General features: G+C 47.3%; 1 protein-coding gene across 3 annotated transcripts in view; it reads right to left on the bottom strand.

Moving 5' to 3' along the window:
* Positions 1-22247, bottom strand: part of DHX37 (DEAH-box helicase 37) — a 94484-nt gene that overhangs the window by 13731 nt on the left and 58506 nt on the right. For all 3 annotated transcript variants that reach the window (XM_073557091.1, XM_073557090.1, XM_073557089.1), the window contains exons 19-22: positions 14277-14465; positions 13073-13197; positions 308-424; positions 56-228 (exon numbers count right to left, since the gene is read on the bottom strand). In XM_073557091.1, the coding sequence (XP_073413192.1) occupies positions 56-228; positions 308-424; positions 13073-13197; positions 14277-14465 (604 nt within the window). The remainder of the gene's footprint in view (positions 1-55; positions 229-307; positions 425-13072; positions 13198-14276; positions 14466-22247) is intronic.

Genomic DNA, 22247 nt, shown 5'->3' with positions numbered 1-22247 from the left:
AGAAATGCATAGCAAAACAACAAAGCTGCTGAATGCCATGAGTAGGTCTGCACACCTTATAAGCGTTCCTCCATTTCTCATCAAGAAGCTCTTCAGGACGAATCCGTCTGGCTATGTGATCGCCCAGACCAGACATTACAATCTGCCTCAGATAGTTCACTTGGCTTTCTGTAGGGGGTTGCATCTTTGAGTCAAGAAAAATGGAGACTTCAGGGCACAAGGAGTTAACTGTAGAAGGAAGAAGACCATTTACTAGCTATAACATAATATATATCTTCCTCTAGCATTCTAGATCAGTTCTCCTTACCTGCTGTGGTTAGCTGTCCTCTTAAACGCCTTATCTCCATCATGGCTTTAAATCTGAGGCCATTACGTTCACAAAATTTGGGCATTAGTCCTGAGAATTCACAAGCACCCACAGCTCCTGTAAAAGGGAGAAATACAAAAAAATATATACAGGGACATTTATTCCCATAAAGTTACTATATCCACACATTATATGAAATATTTAATCAACCAAACACATAGTCATGATTCCAGAACACTTCAATTTTTACATGGGAACTCACTCTCTCGAAAGTCATTATTCAGACAAGGCCTATAGGTAAGAGCACGGAATATACACACTTTTGTGCAGATCCAGTATTGTTTTATACAGAGGGAAAGTGCTGGAGATAAGAAAAGAGGCCTGGGCTCAGCACTGTATCACCGATTACTCTGAGTATATGATTTTTTTCCCATTTCCTGTTTATCAGAGGTGGAAGTGGATGTTTTAGCCATATTTTAACAGCAGGCATTGTCATCAGCTCAGTATGACGGATACCCGCACTCCTGTGGTGACCACAGAGGTCACCATTCCGGATAAGCATTTCTTGCAAGGAAAGAATTCATTTTTTGTACTCAAAATCCTTTTTTCATCTAATACATTGGGTGACACAGGACCGTGGGAATACACCCTGCCACTAGAAGGCGCAACACTAGCTTAAAAAAATAAAGTGTTGGCTCTGCTCAGTGGGTATACCACCTCCTTAGACATAAGGCACTAAAAACCTGAAAATTAACCTGCGCCATATAAACCTAAAATAAAAAACAATCTGTGACCAACATGACCTCAACCCGGGGAAGAACAGCACATTGGCCTGGGACACCAGGAATAGGATGGGAGCTGTGTCCCTCAATGTATTAATGAGAAAAAGATTTACAGTTGTGGCCAAAAGTATTGACACCCCTGCAATTAGACCATTTTTCTTTGGCAAACTGCTCCAGGTCCCTGATATTTGAAGGGTGCCTTCTACAAACTGCCATTTTTAGATCTCTCCACAGGTGTTCTATGGGATTCAGGTCTGGACTCATTGCTGGCCACCTTAGAAGTCTCCAGTGCTTTCTCTCAAACCATTTTCTAGTGCTTTTTGAAGTGTGTTTTGGGTCATTGTCCTGCTGGAAGACCAATGACCTCTGAGGGAGACCCATCTTTCTCACACTGGGCCCTACATTACGCTGCAAAATTTGTTGGTAGTCTTCTGCCATGCACATGGTCAAGCAGTCCAGTGCCAGAGGCAGTAAAGCAACCCCAAAACATCAGGGAACCTCCGCCATGTTTGACTGTAGAGACCGTGTTCTTTTCTTTGAATGCCTCTTTTTTTCTCCTGTAAACTCTATGTTGATGCCTTTGCCCAAAAAGCTCTACTTTTGTCTCATCTGACCAGAGAACATTTAAAAAACGTTTTAGGCTTTTTCAGGTAAGTTTTGGCAAACTCCAGCCTGGCTTTTTTATGTCTCGGGGTAAGAAGTGGGGTCTTCCTGGGTCTCCTACCATAAGTCCCTTTTCATTCAGACGCCGACGGATAGTACGGGATGACACTGTTGTACCCTCAGACTGCAGGGCAGCTTGAACTTGTGTGGATGTTAGTCGAGGTTCTTTATCCAACATCCGCACAATCTTGCGTTGAAATTTCTTGTCAATTTTTCTTTTCTGTCCACATCTAGGGAGGTTAGCCACAGTGTCACGGGCTTTAAACTTCTTGATGACACTGCGCACGGTAGACACAGGAACATTCAGGTCTTTGGAGATAGACTTGTAGCCTTGAGATTGCTCATTCTTCCTCACAATTTGGTTTCTCAAGTCCTCAGACAGTTCTTTGGTCTTCTTTCTTTTCTCCATGCTCAATGTGGTACACACAAGGGCACAGGACAGAGGTTGAGTCAACTTTAATCCATGTCAACTGGCTGCAAGTGTGATTTAGTTATTGCCAACACCTGTTAGGTGCCACAGGTAAGTTACAGGTGCTGTTAATTACACAAATTAGAGAAGCATCACATGATTTTTCGAACAGTGCCAATACTTTTGTCCACCCTCTATGTTTGGTGTGGAATTATATTCAATTTGGCTTTAGGACAATTCTTTTTGTGTTTTTTCATTTAAGACAAATTAAATGAAGATAATAATACCAAAGAATTTGTGTTTGCAATCATTTTCAGGAAGAAACTGAGTATTATCTGACAGAATTGCAGGGGTGTCAATACTTTTGGCCACAACTCTAAATGGCAAGTACCAAAATTCAACTTTCTCGTTAATAGCATTGGGGGACGAGACATCCTAAAGGAGTTCCAATGAGTGGGGAAAAAACTACAGATAATGCAGACCCTTCTAGTAGTCAGCGGCCTGAGGTATCCTACACCTCAAACTGGCATAAGCAGATGCCATAGAGCAGAACTTGTGGAACCTGATTAAGATGTGGATGGAGTCCCAGAAACAGCCTTGAGGGCTTGACATGCAAGGCCTGATTCCTGACTGCCCAGGAGGGTCTTACTGCCCTAGTGGAATGAGCAGCCGGGTTGCTGATGGTCATTTGCCTTTTGCGCAATAGGTTTCCACATCACAGACATGATTCAATCTGAAATGGTTGTCATGGAGGCTGACAGTCCTCTTATGTGGCACATCAGGGATCACAAATAGAATCTAAAACATCAAAAGGGCTTCTAATTAAAGGGATAGGCCACAATGTCCTGTTGCAGATACAGAAGGTGGAGTGAATGCTCACAGAGAGAAATAGGGCTGGGGACAGCCAAAGAGGAGGAGGATGCCCTCACTGACATGGAAGTCAGAGACCAATTTGGTAAGATAGTAAGCGGTTGCAAGACCACCTTATCCTAAGGAGGACAAGAAAAAAAGCGAAGCAGGAAAAAGCAGACGGCACAGAAACCTAGCTTATGGAGGTTATGTTCCCAAGAAATGCCACCTTCCCCAAAATCAAAACTTTGGGGGAGATGCAGTGGAGAAGCTCAAAGGAGCCTCTGGGAGTACAGACAGAATAAGGATAAGGTCCCAAAGTACCACTAGATGCCTGAAGAAGAGGAGGAATGCTATACTCCCTGAAGGATGGTCTTATCCTGTTAGTGAAAAGCCACTGAATGCTGGAAATGAATGAAGAAAGCAGAAAAACCTGAATTTTCAAGAAGGCAAGTAAGAGGCCTCCATATAGACTGAAGTCAAGAAAAATAGAACTCTAGGAATGGAACGAAGCATTGGATGGAAGTCCCACTGTTCACACCAACCAAAGAAGGATCACCAGGTTTGGCAGTAACTCTCAGCAAACTGTGACTTATGAGCCTTCAGAAAATCTAGATGACAGAGTCAGACAGACCCAAAGAATTTTAGAACCTTGTCTTCAACTGTCATGTCTACAAATGCAGTGGGATGGAATAAGGTAATTTAAGAAGAAGGTCAGGATAAGAAGGGTGGGGGCCCATGGAGCATCTGCTACTAAATGGATAAAGCCAGAGTACCATGCCCTGCGAGGCCAATCCAGAACTATACGAATCGCCCTTCTCCTTGAGCTGCTTGAGAAGAGGCGGAAAAAGAGGGAAAAATAGGACATTGAGAACTTTGTCCATGAAGCGACGACAGTCTTACAGCAAGGCCTCCTTGACCTGGGGCGAATCAGGAAGGATCTACTGGTGATGGCAGGACTTGAAGAGGTTCATCTCCGGAGTTCCTGGAAAGGTCATAAATGGCTGAAAAGATATGGGAAGAAAACCACTCCCTGGATTTGGAGTCTTGTATCTCAGAAAAGTAAGTGGCCCTGTTTTTCACATAGACTGTAAACTGGGACACAGAGCAACATCCAAATAAAAATCTTGGTTTTCCCAATGCTGCAAAGCTTCTGGTGTCCTACTGATGGTTTAGGCAAGTTGTTGGTCTGTACTTAAAAAGAGAGGTCCTTGAAAAGGGAGGACCAGTGAGAGAAAAACATAAGATGGATCTCAGTTCCAGTATGTTGATCTATGGTGGGCTTCCTTCGGAGAGCCATGAGTAGAGAAATTCTCCATGCTGGTCTCCCATTCAAGGTAGAACCAAGCTCACTCTTGTTTAGCTTCAAAACATAGGGTGGATCACGTGAGTGAGGCTGCTGGCTATGACTGTCAAATGCTTCTCAAGACTTGTGTTGATAAATACCTGCCATTGAAGGGTAAAGAATATTCTGCTAGAAGCATAGAGGAGACCAACAACCACTAAGAGGTTTGCACATGGATCAGGAAATAGGATGCGATGATTAAGGAACCTACTGATGTGTTTCAGATGGAGCATGAAGAACAATATCTGAAGTAAGACACTAACTCAAGAGGGGTGAGAGTCTAGTGGGAAAAAAACACTCAGATGTCAAAAGACATGTCCAAAAATTCCATTTGCTGTTACAACATCAGTCTTCATTCTGTTGGTTGATTATTCAACAAAAAAAGTAAATCCAAGGAGAATTGAAGACCATATACATATTCATCCATGGATTGATCCTTCACCAGAAGATCATCCAGGTAGATGGTTTGCTACTTCTCTGGAGTGGAGGAATCCTGTTAAGGAAGCGATTACCTTGGTGAACACCAGGGGGCTGTTGTAAGCCTCAAGGATAATATGATAAATTTGAAATAGAAGCAGCGAATCAAGGGAACCACCGGTGGAACTCATTGATGGTTAATGTGACGATACATATTGTGTATGCCTACTGAAGAGAGGGATTCTCCTCGTTCCAGTGATGTAATAACAGACCAGAGGGTGTTCATGTGACATCTTCATACAAGTGCCAAGTAGCTGAGCCTGTTGAAGTCCAGGATTGTTTTCTAAGTTGCCCTTCTTGGGAACTGTGAACAGGTTGGAATAATATCCCTGGAAAATGTTCCTCACTTGGAAAGGACATGATGAATTCTTGACTTCATGTAGTTGTTAGCTCGAAAAAATGCAAGCGCAAGGAAAGACCCTTCAGAGGAGCCGAAGGAAAAATCTGTTCCTTTCACTGGCTGAGATTTTCCCAGTTCGGTGAAAAAGCAGTAGAAGTATTAAACAAAGAACAATAAACTATGTCAAAACCAAGGACGACACAACAAGCCAATAGGCTAACAGGGTGGGGTGCTGTGTCCCCCAATGATTGGCTCAGAGAAAAGGATTTTACGGTGAGTACACAAAAATCCCTATTTCTCCTATGCCTCATTGGAGGACAAAGGACCATGGGACATCCTAAAGCAGTCCCTGGGTGTGGAGCAACACAACTGCTAATACCCCATGTACCACTGGCTTACAGCTGTGGTACTGCCGATTGCAGAATGCACCTGCCAAGAGCTGCATCTGCAGAGGCCTGAGAATGAATGTGGTACTGTTTTGTAAATGTATGCAAGCTGGACCAAGTTGCAGCCTTGCAGATCTGTTCTGCTGACGCCTGGTGCCAAATGGCCCAAGAGGCACCCACTGACCGAGTAGACTGCGCCTTAATCCCTGCTGGGACAGGTGTGCCCCTGACATGGTAGGACCCCTGAAGAGCCGAGCGAATCCACTTGGCTAGTGTAGCCTTTGAAGAGGCTAGACCCTTCCTATGCCCTTTTGGAAGCATGAACAGGGCATTTGATTTGCGGAAGGGAGTCGTCCGTGAGATGTACCGTCTAAGAGCCCTAACCACATCCAGGGTGTGGAAGGCCTTCTTGATACGATGGACTGGTGCCGGACAGAATGAAGCAAAACAATCTCCTCATTGAGATGAAAAGACGACAACTATGGGCAGAAAAGACGGGGACGTCCTCAAGACTGCCTTGTCCTGATGAAAATTCAGGAACTGAGGCCGGCAGGACAGGGCCGCCAACTACAAAACTCGTCTGATTGACATAATCGCCACTAGGAAAACCACTTTCCATGAAAGAAAGGCTAGCAATACGTCCTGCAGTGGTTCGAAATGGGCTTCCTGTAAGACTCTGAGGACCAAGTTAAGATCCCATGATTCCGACGGCCTTTTATAGGAAGGCGCCACGTGGGAAACTCCCTGAATGAACGTCTTCACCTGTAATCTGGTGGCAATCTTTTGTTGGAAAAGAACTGACAAGGCTGAAACTTGTCCTTTGAGCGAGCTAAGAGCGATACCCGACTCTAATCCGGATTGCAGGAATTCCAATATGGAAGCAATGGAGAACACCAGAGGAGATCATCCATGGTCCTTGCACCACGAGAAGAAGGTTCTCCAGGTGCGATGATAAATGCGCATGGACATGGGCTATTTAGCACTAATCATGGTGGAGATCACTTCAAGAGAGAATCCAGCTTGTGCTTAAATCCAGGATTCAACGGCCACGCCATCAAAGACAGGTCCCCAGAGTTCTGGTGGTAAATCGGGCCCTGCAAAAGTAGATCCATGCGATCTGGTAGTCGCCAGGAAACGTCGGGGACAAGTTGAACTAGTTCCGTGTACCGTGCCTGGCGGGGCCAGTCCGGCGCAACTAGGATCACTGGTACCCCCTCTGGTCTGATTTTCATGATGACCTTTGGGAGTAAGGGAAGAGGGGGAAAAATGTACGGGAGTCGAAACCGATGCCAAGGCAGAACTAGGGCGTCTGCTCCGATGGCGCATGGATTACGTGATCGGGTAATGAACCGGGGGGGGACCTTATTTAGTCTTGAGGCCATGAGATCCACATCCGGAGTCCCCCAGCGACGGCAAATCTGCTGAAAGACTTCCGGAAGAAGAGACCACTCTCCCGAGGCAAGGCCCTGGCGACTGAGAAAATCTGTTGCCCAATTCTTTACACCCGGGATGTGGATCGCCGAATGATTGGTCTCGGCCCAACGGAGGACGTGACTCACTTCGTGCATGGCCGTCCTGCTGCGGGTACCCCCCTGACGGTTGATATACGCCACAGCCGTGGCGTTGTCGGATTGGATCCTGATGGGGTGACCTGCGAGATGTTGAAAACTCAGTAGGGTTATAGCCTGATCGCTCGTATCTCCAAGATGTTGATGGGGAGACTCGACTCTCGAATGAACCAATGATCCTGTTCCGTATGGTGGCGGAAAACCGCACCCCAGCCAAGAAGACTGGCGTCGGTGGTCACCACCAACCAACGTACTGGGAGAAAGGACTTTCCATGGTTCAGGGAGGACTTCAGCGTCCACCACCTGAGGGTCTGTCTGACCCGCAGAGACAGACGGAACCGACGGTCTAGGGAGAACAGATTCTTGTCCCAAGCCAACAGCAGCGCAAGTTGCAAAGGGCGGAGATGGAACTGTGTGAACGGGACAGCTTCTATCGCTGCTACCATTTTTCCGAGAATCCCCATGCTGAAACATATGGAGTGAGGAACCGGGCGGGCAAGACTCAGTGCTCCCTGTTGTTAGTACAAGGCCTTTTCTGGAGGGAGAATGACCAACCCACGGGAAGTGTCCAGGATCATTCCCAAGAAGGAAATTTGCTGAGCCGGTACTGGATAAGACTTTTCGAAGTATATTTTCCAGCCCAGGAGAGAAAGTGTATCCACCATGATACCTACGGTTTCTTCGCAGGCTGAAAGGGACAGGCCCTTGACGAGTAGGTCATCCAGATACGGAAGTACCACCACTCCCCGAGTGTGATGAATGGCCATGACAGCTGCCATGACCTTGGTGAAGACTCTGGGGGTGGTGGTGAGACCGAATGGCAAGCCAACGAACTGGAAATGTTCTTCGCGAATTGCGAAGCGTAGGAACTGTTGATGGGATGAAATAATTGGGATTGGAAGGTAAGCATACTTGATGTCGATGGATGCTAGGAACTCTTTTTTGTACCTTGACAAACCTGTTCAACAGCTTGAGGTATGGGCCGCAAGGTTCCGTCCTTCTTCGGAACCACAAATAGGTTTGAGTAAAAACCCTTGAACATTTCATTTTGAGGGACCGGAATAATGACTCCGTCCCTTTGCAGCGCAAGTACGGCCTGAACGAAAGCTGTTGTCTTTGTTTTGGGAGGGGAGGACCGGAAAAACCATGTCAGGGGGGGGAATGAAACTATCTTGTACCCGGAGGACACCAGCTATCTGACCCACTCGTTGTGGACGACCGCGAGCCAGGCCTGACGGAACGAAAGTAGGCAACCGCCTACTTTGTCGGTGTCCACCGGATACCACGAGTCATTGTGTAGAGGATCTATGGGATCTGGCTCCCTTAGTTCCAGATGCCCTTGGCCTGGGTTTCCAGGTGCGGTTAGGTCTGTATGAGACCTGGGATCCCCTGTCTCCATGTGGGGCCTGACCTGATCCAGAAGAGAAGGTTGTGGAGGACCAACTGGAATTGTTGCGAAAAGGCCGAAACCGAGTCGGATGTTGATTCCGAAATGGCCGGACGGGCCTTTGTTGGGGAAGGAATTTACTCTTCCCTCCGGTAGCGTCAGAAATGAGCTGGTCCCGTTTCTCTCCAAATAGGCAACCTGTGCAGCGCAATTGGCCGCATCTAGAGAAGCGTTAAATACAAAGTCTCCGGCATAAGCTATCTGACTGGCGAGGCTGGCTGCCTCCGGGGGAAGATTGCTATCCTGAATGGTTGTGACTATCACCTCTGCCCAAGCGGCCATAGCCTTAGCCATGCAAGTCGCTGCGAAAGATGGAAAGAGCACCGCTCCGGAAGCCTCAAAGACTGAGCGAGCAAGGTAGTCAATTTGACGGTCAGTAGGGTCCTTCTCCTTAGATTGAAACATAGTGTAGCCATAGAGGTTATAGGCAGAATATGGGCCGCAGGCAGAGTAACGCACGTGCAGAGAAGGGGTTAATGTCACTGCTGTGGCACAGGGCAGCTTACCCAGGTCCTGTTCTTGATGTCCCCAGGGGAGAAATTGTGCTCTCCACAGTCCTTTTGAGGCTCCTTCCAGCGTTATCCACGCAGCAAATAAGTGCCCCCCTCAGCCGTCAGGAAGCAGGCTGAGTGAAAAGGTATGGCCACAGAGATTAGGAAAGTGCTTCTCGTTCAGAACGAGAAGCGCCAGTAACGTGGGCGGCATCCGCTCGCGGTGGGCGGATCTAAGGGACTGTGTTGTGAACTCATTTTTTGCTTTACCTCTGGCTTCTGGTGAGGGTGGTGGAGCTGGCTGTGTTGACAGAGGAGTCGTGAGTTCTCCATCCGGGCTCCCTCTAGTGGTGACAGTAGGTAATGAAGCTGATCTAAATGGCAGAGACCTGCCACCTGAGGAGGACGACTGTGAGTGGACATCAGGAGTCTCTGACTGGATTTAAGACAGCCGACTCCTTAATTTTGTGCTGGTGATTTTTTCCTGCCCTGAGGTTCTGGTTTCCATTTCTGTTCCTGCCTTCTCAAGCTAAGTGTGCTCTGCTATTTTTTCACATGAGATTTGGTCTGGTTTACTCAGTTTTTGCGGTCAGCCAGCCCCTGCTGGGGCTGTGCTGAATTTCCATTCTTATGTCTCTGTTTATGCCAGTTTGCTTTTTGTCCCTGATCAGATTGGTCTCTTTTTGCTCTGTCTTCAGAATATACCAGAGTGCTGATATAGGGAATTGAAGGCTAGCGACTTCAGGGTTTTTGTTATCAGAAAGCGTTGGACATTTTTTGGCAAGGTTTTGTGCGTGATTGCAGACAGCATCTTTCCTTTCCTGTCCTTTCTAGTTAGTGTGGGCCCCATCGTTTGCTCAGCCTATTTTTCTATCTTTGTTTGTGTTTTCATCTTGTCTCACCGACAATACATGTTTGCAGGCTGTCTATTGCTTTGGGGTCTGCTCTGGGGCAGTTTAGATTTCCCCTTTTCTTGCTTTAGGCTTATTTAGTTCTCCGGCTGTGACGAGGCATCTAGGATCATCGTAGGTATGCTCCACGGCTACTGCTAGTTGTGTGGATAGGATCAGGGGTCTGCAATCCGCTTAGTTACCAACCTCTCTGGTTTTCTGTGGCTTAGCTTGTTTTTGTTTTTCCTGCTCGGTGACTCATTTCATAACAGGACTGCGACCTAGACTGGCTAGAAGCCGGGAGCTCAATTTATAACGGCCGCCGGCAATGCGCGCCGGCTGAAAAGGGGCCGTGGCGAGACACAGCGCAAACGCCGTTGGACACCGGATCAGCGCTCCCCCTGCCCCCCAGGGACCAGGACCCATTGCCTGTTGCGCGGTCATGACGGCTGTGCAGTGACAAGCCGTCTCAGATCAGCCCGTCATACTCACGGAGGTGGCATAGCAGAGCTGGAACTGCGCTGTCTTTAAAGGTATATTGCTCAATCGATCCCCCTTTACATAGGATGGAGAGGTTGCCGATTGCATCGGTGGGCTGCAGGACGTCATTACAGTGCCTGGGTCCGGGGGAGGAAACATGAAGGTGAGCCTCCATTTGCCTCTGCTGCCGTTGGGAGACTGGTACCGGCAGGAACCGTCGCCCTAAATGAGCCTAGGCATGACCTCTTTGTCGCAGGAGAGGGTACGGGGAGGTATACTCCGCGTTCTCACCTGTTGATGTTTCTTCGGAGATCGGACCCCAGAAAAGGCCCGTGGCCCCTTTCACTCCGTTACTTAAAAAATAAAAATTTACAGAAAAAAATTTAAAAAGGAAAATAAAGACGGTGGGGTCTGAAGCCAGACCCAAGTGCCTCCTACAGACACAAATCAAGAACTGGGTAAATCTCAGCCAGCGATAGGGTGTATACTGCAGAGGAGTTGTTAACTTTTTCTGTTATTCACTTAGTGTCCTCCTAGAGGCAGCAGCATAACACCCATGGTCCTGTGTCCCCCAATGAGGCGTAGGAGAAATACCCTCTTCCCGATCTTGTGAGCCTTCAAATCTCTCTGAGGGAGTGATGCAAGTTATAAAGACCTCCTTTATCCATTCCGGATATATGATGTGTACAGTTATGCCATATGCAGACTCCTTTACTTTGATGAGCCCGCACATTTCATGGTGGATCATCTGCCTTTAACAGTCTACAAACCCCATCGGTTTGGGAGGCAGATAACGCTCGTTCTTAGTGGCATGATTGCTGATGTCGTGAGAACGCTTCAACGTGCCACAAGGTTTCATTGGAAGGCATGAGACACCTGGGCGTTTTTGCCCCTTCGCTGGAAGATTGTCAAAATCCTTATAGGGAAAGGCAACTTGTTGCTTGTAGCATCAACAGAAATACGTTTCCTGGGAAGTGGAAATGGACTCTCATACTCAGAGTCTGAGTTAGAGGTGTTCCTCGGGGATTTTGACCAGGCGGGGGAAGGCGGCTTATCCACTGTGGCTCTCTCCCAGCAGTGGCCCAGGCAGGCTGAAGAGGAGCTGTGAGACGACAACCTATGTTTCAGGTGACAGTGTCTGTGGGGAGGTGCAACAGATACCACAAGTTTTTACTGCAGAGGGTGCTGATTGAGCAAGACAATACTCAAAGATGAGCTTGGCTGGCAATTGCTCCAGGGAAACAAACATCTATATGGAGAGGCCTGAGTGAAAGACCTCACACCTTTGGGGAGACTCAGGTCCTGAGGGGGGGTCTGCGCGGTTCTAGGTGGGTGGGAGGTTCAGGCACGTGGGCAGAGAGGTAAATTGTTTGCCGCTATGATAAAGTATGTAATCAGCATAATGGGGTCTGCGTAGGTGGGGAAGTTTTCAGATAAAGGACATCGGTACATGGAAACAACAATGTAAATAGGTACAGAAGAGTGCCTACCGGTACCATGAGTTGCTGGGTCCAGAAAACCACAATTGCACAAAGGTGCACAGTGTGGACAGGCAGATGGATCTTTGGTCCAGATGAACTTGCAACTTGTTTCAAGGAAGGGTGCCAGTACAGGTGAAGAGAACCCCAAAAAGAAGCCTCTTCGAGCATGCAGGCACAGCCTGGGACGAAATCCTGAATAAATAAGCTTCTTTTTTAAAAGTGCGCAAAGTGCTTATGTGGTCGAGGAGACAACCCACTCTCCGATTGCCCCTTAGCCCAGGTACTGGGACTGTGGGAGGATGAATGTTGGGACCTAGCTGCATGAAAAGCCGAGGTCTTAATTAGTAAGGTATCCCAGCATCAAGGCACCCCGAAAGTTGGAAAAAGGCCCCTCCATTCAGAGAAGGTTGTGGGGAGGCACAGTGGGACCACCAAAAATTGCTCGGACAATAGATGCACAAGGTTGACAAAACTAGTAAAGTAGCCGCAGAATGCAGCAAAAGAAGAAATAAAGTCAGGCAAAAGGGAGACAGGCAAGATGGTCCAGGTGGAGAAAGAGGAGGGAATACCCAAGAAAAACATTACACGGGCTGGGGAGAGGGGGGTAAAGAGAAAAAAGACCCTTAGGTGAGAAGTCCTAACTAAAACCCATGGAAAATTTGGGGAGTGGGAGAGTAATTATGAGGGGATTATACTCACCTATCAGTCGTCTTTGATCACCCACAGAATCACACCTTCGGTGGCCTCACACTGTTGTGTGGACACCAGCACTCCACTGCGGCAGCCGCCATGGTGGATGGGTAATAGGCGACAAGTAGTGTCTACAGAGAGGTCCTTTACTGTGGAATGCACGCTTGGGCCATTCCTGAACAATAAGAAAAGTGGAGGACACCATAACATGGTGAGGGGAAAAAAAAAAAACATGCACAAGATCTGATACAGATCATGTCTGCCTCCTACGGTCAATAGGTTTAAATGGAGCTGCCTCATGTAAGGAGAGGGTACATCTATTTTTTTTCTTCTTTGTGTCGAGCCTCCTAGTGGCAGGGCATATATCCACGGTCCTGTGTCCCCAATGGTATTACATGGACACAGAGCACCTAGTGATAAGTAAACATGCAGCTACCTAACTATCACATAGTCCTCCAATTGCATACCTAGCATAACCATAAGATCACCAAGTTTTTGTGCCGGGCCCTGTCCTGCCCATATCTTCTGCATCTGCAGCACTCGGGCTTTCTTGCCTTTTAATACTATGTTCTCGTCATCATTAAGTGCAGGTCTAAAAAAAAAAAAAAAAAATCAAGTCACATAACATTCCTTTAAGCTTATTATTGAATCATCCAGTAGTGAATCCTTCGGCCATTACATTAACCCTGTAGATATGCTTTGCGGACTTACAAGCAGAATCTTGCTAATGTCTATAAAGATTAAAAAGATTACAAGCGTCTCACTTCTCATCACACACGTACACAATATATTGTGTTATCTTCCATGTGTAAAGAGTAGAGAACCTTTATAGCTGTAAAAACATTCTAAAGGCCCCTTAAGGCCCCTTTACATTTAGCGATGCACCAGCGATCCTGACCACGAAATGACCCGGTCAGGATCGCTGGTGCATCGCTAAATGATCGCTAGTGAGCCGCCATACAGGCAGATCTCACTAGCGATGCAGCAGCGGTCGGGGGTCGTACTTACCTTTCAGACGCGGCGAGGGTGTCCGTCTTCAGCCTACGTCCATGACTCGCTCGTCGACGCCAGCAGGAAGCAGACGACGAGAAATGGACCAGGCCGATCTCGCGCGATAGCCAGCGGGGGAGCCGGTCGGAGGTAAGTATCACATGTAGCGATATCGCTAGCAATATCGCTGCTGCGTCACAAAATCGGTGACGCTTTAGCGATATTGCTAGCGATATCGCTATGTGTAAAGCCCCCTTTATTGCAAAGGGCATTACATTGTCTGGGCAAGGTAAGTCACTGCACACAGAATAGACAGAAATGGAGACAGGAAAACAACGGTGTCTAGTTTGCTAATAATATACAAACTCTACTGAAATAATAACTGAAGCTATTAATATATTGAAATCATAGTCTAGAAGCTATATATACACATACAATTTAAAAGGGTTGTACAAATTTTGAAAGGTACCCCCTATCCAAACTATAAATGATAACTTCCCAAGGGATTATCTTGAGAACCAGGGTAAATGTAGTGCTGGTTTATCATGCACACTGCCGCTCCATTCATTCACCTTAATTCTCGCGATCTGGGAGTTATCCCCTAATCCTGTGGATATGGGATAACTTGTAGACTTGGTACTATGTTTTTAATAGTGAAAAAAATGACAACGTATCACCTACCTGTCCAGCTCTTCAAACAGCTCTCTGACCGTCATGGCGGCCACAATAGTGATAACGTATGGTAAACAATCATACTGCTTTCCAAGAGAAAGCATTTTAGCATATCGTGGTGCAACTGGAAAAGATGCCATTGTCCTTCCTAGGGGTGTAATTGGGCAACTGAGTTTAGCTTTCTGCATAGCTATTAATCTGTAGAAAAATGAATATTTTCTGTTAAAACTCATCCGTAGCATAAATAATGTAATCTTTTGATGGCCATAAACATTAAAGAGGGTCTCCCACAGTTATAACCTCACAGGAAAAGTGATTTGTTTCATTGATTGGTGATCCCTCACCAACCAACAATAGAGAGATCCTGCAAATCCTGATTGAATGGTGCAGTGGTCTCGCATGTGCACTGGAACACTATTCACTGTCTATGGGAACAATGAAGAATATAATGCAAATATTGTTCACACATTGTGTCTGATATTTCAGCTCAATCAGATCTAACTAAATGTTACTGTTCAGCCATAACAAGGAGTGATGGTGTTTGTGGAGATAAGGCAGACTTCAGTTCCTAATGACAAACCACCTCCTTAGATACTTATTAGTGTGTATGCAATGACAGAAAATATCCGAAAGTGACACCATTCTAAAAACTGCACCCATCAAGGTGTTCAAAACCACATTCATAAAGTTTTATTAACCCTTCAGGTGCTTCACAGGAATTTTTGGAATGTGGAAGGAAAAATAAACATTTACTTTTCTTTCACAAGAATTTTCCTTTAAACCTAATTTTTTTTTTTACTTTCGCAAGGGTAACAGGAGAAAATGGACTATACATTTTGTTGTGCAGTTTCTCCTGAGCATGCCGAAACCCCATAAGTGGGGGAATTCTGCTGTTTGGGCGCACGGCAGGGGCTTGGAAAGGAAGGAGCGCCATTTGACTGACTTTTTGAATACAAAATTTGATGAAATAATTAGCAGACGCCATGTCGCGTTTGGAGAGCCCCTGATGTGCCTAAACAGTGGAAACCCCCCCACAAATGACACCATTTTACAAACTAGACCCATTTGGGACCTTATCTAGATGTGTATTGAGCACCTTGAACTCCCCAAGTACTTCATAGAAGTTTGTAATGTTAAGCCGTAAAAATTAAAAAAAAAAAAAAAAAAGTGTGAAAATTGCAAACTGCCGTTGTAGCGACTCGTACATTATGCCCAGCTCATGCTTCTGGAGACACTCAACTGTAAACTAGGCAGGTTCTCATCACTACAGAAATGCCAAACGTGGGCGCTAAATGTGGTTTAGAAACACTGGGACTCAAACGGGAGGGGGGCATTTGGATTTGGGAGCAGAGAATTTGCTGAATTTCTTTTGGGTGGTGAGGAGTCATTTCGCTTTTTCAGAGCCTTTTTGCTACCAGTAACGTGGAAACCCCCTACAATTACATTAACAGATGACAGATCTGAGTGGAGACTTGCTTTTTGTGTGGATTGAGTGGAAGCTTTTATTGGGAACATTTTACATAACGTTTGGGATCACAGTTATCCGGCGCTCTACACTGACCATTTACTTTGGGGTTTCCATCTAAATCTCTGCGTGACGTGATTCAGATATAACCCCTAAGGGATCCATTCACTATAATGAGGCAGCAGCGTTACTCAGGACTCTTTCTGGCCTCTGCTCCGCGGTGTCCTTTTCAAATGTACACAGAACTGTGGCCAACGGCACTTTTATGCAGTCCTAAAAAGACGAACACTGCCGGATCACAGGTCAGACAGCGTCCACAGCTGCCTCCATCTGCCTCATTATAGGGAATCTTCTGCCAGGAGTTCTGTCTGAATCACGTATTTCAGAGATTTACATGGAAATCCCGGTGTAAAGGCCCAGTCACACATAGCGAGATCGCTGCTGAGTCACAAGTTTTGTGACACAACAGCGATCTCAACAGCGAGATCGCTGTGTGTGACAGCGATCAGCGACCAACCCCCCTGACGGTATCGCTGATCGCTGCAGGAAAAAGTCCAGGACATTTCTTTGGTCACTGGGCTCCCGCTGGCCAGCACGCATCGCTGCGTGTGACCGGCGGGAGCCCAGCGATCAGCTGGTAACTAATGTACACATCGGGTATCCAAGGGACGTGCGTGCCTTGGACACCCGATGTGTACATTAGTTACCAAGCGCGCTGATGCAGGTACCTGGTAACTAATGTACACATCGGGTATCCAAGGGACGCACGTCCCTTGGATACCCGATGTGTACGTTAGTTACCAGCTGCCTGCATCAGCGCGCTGGTAACTAACAGAACACAGCGATGCTGCGCGCTCTGCATCGCTGTGCTAATCGCTGGTGAAGCTGTCTGTTTGACTGCTCACCAGCGATCACATAGCGACTTACCAGAGATCCTGACACGTTGATATCGTTGTCGGGATCGCTGGTAAATCGTCATGTGTGACGGGGCCTTAAGAGCTCAGCTCAGAGCGCAGGATAAATGTGCACCGAGCCTTACTGCGATCTTTGGGAAGCAAAATGAAAAAAAAAATCAACAGCAAGTGAAGAATTGGTTTTATTTTTTTTTATGCCGTTCCTCGTGCGGTGTAAGTGATTAGGCGACTTTATTCTTTGGGTCGATGCGATTACAGCGTTACGAGATTTATATCAGGTTTTTATGTTTGGATGCTGTCACACACTAAAAAATGCTTTTTATTGCAAAAAAAAAACAGCAATTCAGATTTTTTTTTTTTTTTTTTTTTTAATACCTTTCCGCGTGTGGTAAAATTGGTAAGGCAGCTTTATTCTTCGGGTCAGTATGCTTTGGTGCATTTACACAAAAACTATTTTATAGAAAAAATAATTATTTTTGCATCGCTTCAGTCAGAGCTATAACTTATTTTTCTGCTGATGGAGGAGCTGTATGGTGGCTTATTTTCTGCGGGACAAGATCACGTTTTCAGCTGTACCATATTTATTTACATCAGTCTTTTTGATCATGTTTTATTGCACTTTCTATTCAGCGGAATGATGATAAAGTATTGTTTTTTGCCTAGTTTTTTATGGTGTTCACTGAAGGGGTTAACTAGTGGGACAGTTTTATAGAGCGGGTCGTTACGGACGCGGCGATACCAAATGTGTGTACTTTTATTGTTGTTTTTATTTACATGTAAATGTACATTAAAATGTATTTATTGGAAAAAGAGGGATTTTTGGTACTCACTGTAAAATCACTTTCTTGGAGCCTTCATCCAGGAACAAAAAGTAACCATGGGGGTGTGATTGTGTCGCTAGGAGGCTGACACTAGGCAAAAGGAAATTAACTTCTCAGCAGTATACACCCACTGACAGACACAAAGCCCTTCAGTTAGTGTTAAACCAGTAGGAGAAGCAACCAAAACTCAACATATGTACCAACCTAACAACGAAGGCACATAGGCCCAATAAAGGTACAAACAGTTAGGGAGGGTGCGGTGTCCCTCAATGAAGGCTCCAAGAAAGATTTTACGGTACCAAAAATCCCTTTATCGCTTCATTGTCGGTCACAGGTAACCATGGGACGTCCTAAAGCATTCCCAAGGGTGGGAACAGAGAGAATGCAAAGAAAAACAGACTTTAGGGAAACCGCTGCCTGCAGCACCTTTCTTCCTAGGCCTGCATCAGACGAGGCATGAGTATGAACCCTGCAAAACCTCGCAAAGGTGTGCAGAGACCACCAGGTCACAGCCTTACAAATCTGTAAAGCCGAGTCCTGGTGACGATCTGCCCAGGAAATCCCACCGCCCAAGTGGAGTGAGCCTTCAACCCCGGAGGAGGCTGTATGTCTTGAACACGGTATGCCTCCAATATTGCCAAACAAATCCAATGGCAATAGTGGACTTAGAAGCTGGAAGCCCCTTACAATGACTTTCAGAGATGACAAACAAGGAATCAGAGTGGCGAAAGGACGCAGTCCTTGACAGGTAGACTCGGATAGCTCTTACCAGATCCAACTTGTGAAGGGACTTCTCCTGGAGATGGACCAGAGAGGGGCAAAGAGAAGGAAGAAAAATGTCTTCATTAATGTGAAATGAAGAGACCACCTAAGGCAGGAAAGAAGGAACAGGTCTGAGAATTACCTTGTCCTGCTGTAGAATCAGGAACGTAGAACAGCAGGATAATGGCAACTAAGAAGGCAACTTTCCAAGACAGAGAAAACGCCTTGAATGGGCTCAAAAGGAGCACGCTGGAGTGCGCCAAGGAAAAGGTTAAGATCCCATGGATCGGGGAACGATAAGGAGGTGTCAGGTGGGCGACTCCTTTAAGAAAAGTCTCAACCTGGGAACGAGATGCCAGATTTTGTTGGAAAAGGTTTGACAGAGCAAGGGGCCCCTTAAGGGTAGTGAGTGATAGACCCGAATCAAGACCCGCTTGTAGAAAACCAAGCATGGAAGGAAGGGAAAAGGACATAGGAACCAAATTGTTGTCCTCACACCACCAGAAAAAGGCCTTCCAGTATCTGTGGCAGATACGCGACGATGCTAGCTTTCTCGACCTAATCATGGTCTGAATGACCTGATGGGAAAAACCAGTCTCCCTCAGAACTGCGGCCTCAACAGCCATGCCATTAAACTCAGACTGTGAACTCTGGTGGAAAGAAGATCCGGACGCTCTGGAAGCCTCCAGAGAGTATCCATGAGCATGTTCACCAGCTCCACGTAGCGGGCCCGCCTTGGCCAGTCTGGAACGATCAGGATTACAGGAATCCCTTCTGCCTTTATCTTTTTCACGACTCTCGGAATCAAGAGGAGAGGCGGAAAAAAAAAGGCAGTTGGAATTGTGACCAAGAGATTACTAGAGTATCGCAACCGATGGCTACAGGATCCCGAGAACTGGCTATGTACTGAGGAGCTTTATGGTTCATCCGAGATGCCATCAGGTTGACGTCCGGTGTGCCCCATTTCTGACACATCTGGTTGAAAATGGTGGCACTGAGAGACCACTTGCCCGATGCGAGACCTTGACAGCTCAGAAAATCGGCTGCCCAATTTTCCACCCTTCGGAATGTGCACTGCTGATATGGCGGGAACGTGACGTTCCACCCATCACAGAATCCTTGCTACTTCTAGCATAACCTGTTTGCTGCGAGTCCTGACCTGATTGTTTATGTAGGCCACAGCGGTGGCGTTGTCCGACTGTACGCGGACCGGCTGGCCTGCAAGAAAAAGAAAATTGCCCTGATCTCCAGGAGATGGGGAGAGTAGCTTCTTAGGCATTCCAGCGACCCTGCGCTGTGTGATGTAGAAAGACCGCTCCTCAACCGAGGAGACTGGCATTGGTGGGGATTACCTGCCACTGGAGAGGAAGGAAAGACTTTCTTCGTAGGACTGATGCTGATAGCGTTCACCAGGTCAAAGACTGCCTCACCTTGAGAGGCAGAAGCACGGGTCGGTCCAGGGAGATGGCTTGGGACAAGAGAACAGACAAGAGGGCCAGCTGAAGAGGTCGGGTATGAAACTGGGCAAAAGGCCCGGCTTCCATAGCGGCGATCATCTTCCCCAGAACTCTCACGCAAGACCGTAGAAGACCGGGGGAGAGGAGCTGGTCGCTTTAGAGTGCGGATCCCCTGGTAGAGAGGAATAAACATCTCCTTTGGAAGGAAGACACGGGCTTGGGCCATGTTGAACCTCATGCCCGGAAAGACCCGGTGCTTTGCTGGGGTCAAGAAGGACTTCTTCCTGTTGACTATCCAGCCAAGACAGACCATAGGCTCCAAGGTGATCTGAAGACTCTAATCGCAATCTCGACGGGACGGCCCCTTGATCAGAAGATCGTCCAAGTAAAAGTACTGTCACACTTAGCGATCTACAAGCGATCCCGACCAACGATATGACGCGGTCAGGATCGCTGGTACATCGCTAAGTGGTCACTAGTGAGCTGCTACACAGGCAGATCTCACCAGCGACATCGCAGGGGTCGGAGGTCGCTACTTACGTATCAGACGAGGCGATGAAGACGTCCTCCCGCCCGCGTCCACGCGTCGCTCGTCGTCACAGCAGGAAGCTGACGACGAGAAACGGTCCAGGACGTTCTCGCGCGATCAGCGATAACCAGCGGGGGAGCGGTCGGAGGTAAGTATCAGACATAGCGATATCGCTAGCAATATCGCTATAACGTCACAAAAACCAGAGACATTATAGCGATATCGCTTAAGGTGACAGGCCCTTAAGGGATTATGAGAATCCCCTTGCAGCGAAGGATGGCCATGACCTTCGTGAACACTCTGGGGCAGAGACCAGGCCAAAGGAAGGGGCCGTGAACTGATAGTAATCCTCCTGGATCGCAAACCGAAGAAATCTCTGATGCTGAACACAAACAGATATGTGAAGATAAGCATCCTGAATGTCTACAGAACAAAGAAATTCTCCCGGTCCCATGGAGGCGATTACTGAACGCAGGGAATCCATTCTGAAATGACGGTTCCGAACGTGATGGTTCAATCGCTTGAGGTCCAAAATTCGGACAGAGCGATCAGTCTTTCTTTGGGACTATGAAAAGATTGGAGTGGAACCCTGAAAATCGTTTGTTCTGGGGAACGGGTACAATTACTCCTGTGCGTAGTAGGGAAAAGACGGCCTGTAGAATCCCTGGGCCCGAGACGGATGTCTTAGCGGGCGAGACCGAAATAAATGTCTTCCTGGGGTGGAATAAAAGTCGATTTTGTAACCAGGTGTGACCATCTCTCTCACCCAGGCATCGCTGACCACCGACACAGTCTATCCGTAGAATCGCTAAGGGATGCACCATCCGGTTGAGACAGAACTGTCTTAGAAGACAGGCAAGAAACTGGCGGATCAGCATTAGGGTATTCTGCCCATTTGCCAACGGAGTCTGGGCTAATGGGATAGAGAAAATCGAGCTGCTTCCTTCCTGGGAAGCGCTTGTCAGGGTGTTCCCAGTGTTTGGACATAATTGCTTCAAATTTCCTGTGATAAGGGAAATTCCAGGAAGGATGTTTTACCCGTTTGAAGGAGACGTAGTCCTGAGCAGGTGCCTCGTCTTCCTTTATGTTCACAGTTTGGGTAATTGCCAGGATAAGGCTATTGACCATATCATGCATCTTTGAGGTCTGGTCCGTATCAGACTCAGACTGGGAATCCACATCTGACTCAAAAGCCGCCTCCAAGGAAGGAAAATGGGGGGAGGAGTGTATCCAGGAGGATGCAGAGGGACCCGGAGAACTGGAGGAAGAGCAGGAAAGAGCTCGCTTCCTTTGCCATGTACCTATGAAGGTCGTGGTCAGGTGCGTGCGAAATCACCAGGAGAGGCATTTGGAGTACTGGTGGCATTGGACAAATGTGAAAGTCGTTCCAGGACCTGGACCAGGGACTGTGAAACTTTGTCAGGTTAGACACCGACTGTGACATGGCAACAGCCCACTCCAGAGGGAGGGGAGTGCTCTCATCCCAGGCGTTAGAGGGCCCCTGTGGGGCAGACAAGGCAGAGGAGCTGCAAGACAGGCAGAAAAGGGAGGACTGGCCTGAAGACCACTTTCTTTTGCAAAGGGCACAGGCGTTCTGAATCACAGTGGGCTTAGGGGCAAGAAGAAGCTTCTCTAGGTTTGGGCATAAGTTGAGCCTTGAGGATACTGCTGTGGAGGAGCCAGACAAAAATAGAAACAGAGCCTACCCGATACCAGCGACGACCAGCAGAAGGAACTGTGGAAGCTATGTCCCCTTTGTACAGAGCGCCCACAGGTCTGTAGAGAGCGCAGGATTGCAGAGCGCACAGTGATATGCAGAGTCTCCTCGGCCTGTCCCACAGCGCTGCAATCCGACAGGCTGACACGTCAGGGTTGTGAACAGCCAGGAAGGAGAAGCTCTGTGATAGGAGCAGAAAAAAGCACCTAAAGAACGCACGTTGCGGAGTACATGACCAGACTCAAACGAAGAGGCGAAAGAAGACTCCTATTGGACAAAAAGAGAATGCGATTTAAATGAGCGACGGTGACTGGC

The sequence above is a fragment of the Dendrobates tinctorius genome, unplaced genomic scaffold, assembly GCF_039654945.1.
Source record: "Dendrobates tinctorius isolate UK_male_01 unplaced genomic scaffold, ASM3965494v1 ptg000243l, whole genome shotgun sequence".
In the NCBI taxonomy this organism is placed as follows: domain Eukaryota; kingdom Metazoa; phylum Chordata; class Amphibia; order Anura; family Dendrobatidae; genus Dendrobates; species Dendrobates tinctorius.
This window is presented reverse-complemented; position numbering and strand designations above follow the sequence as displayed.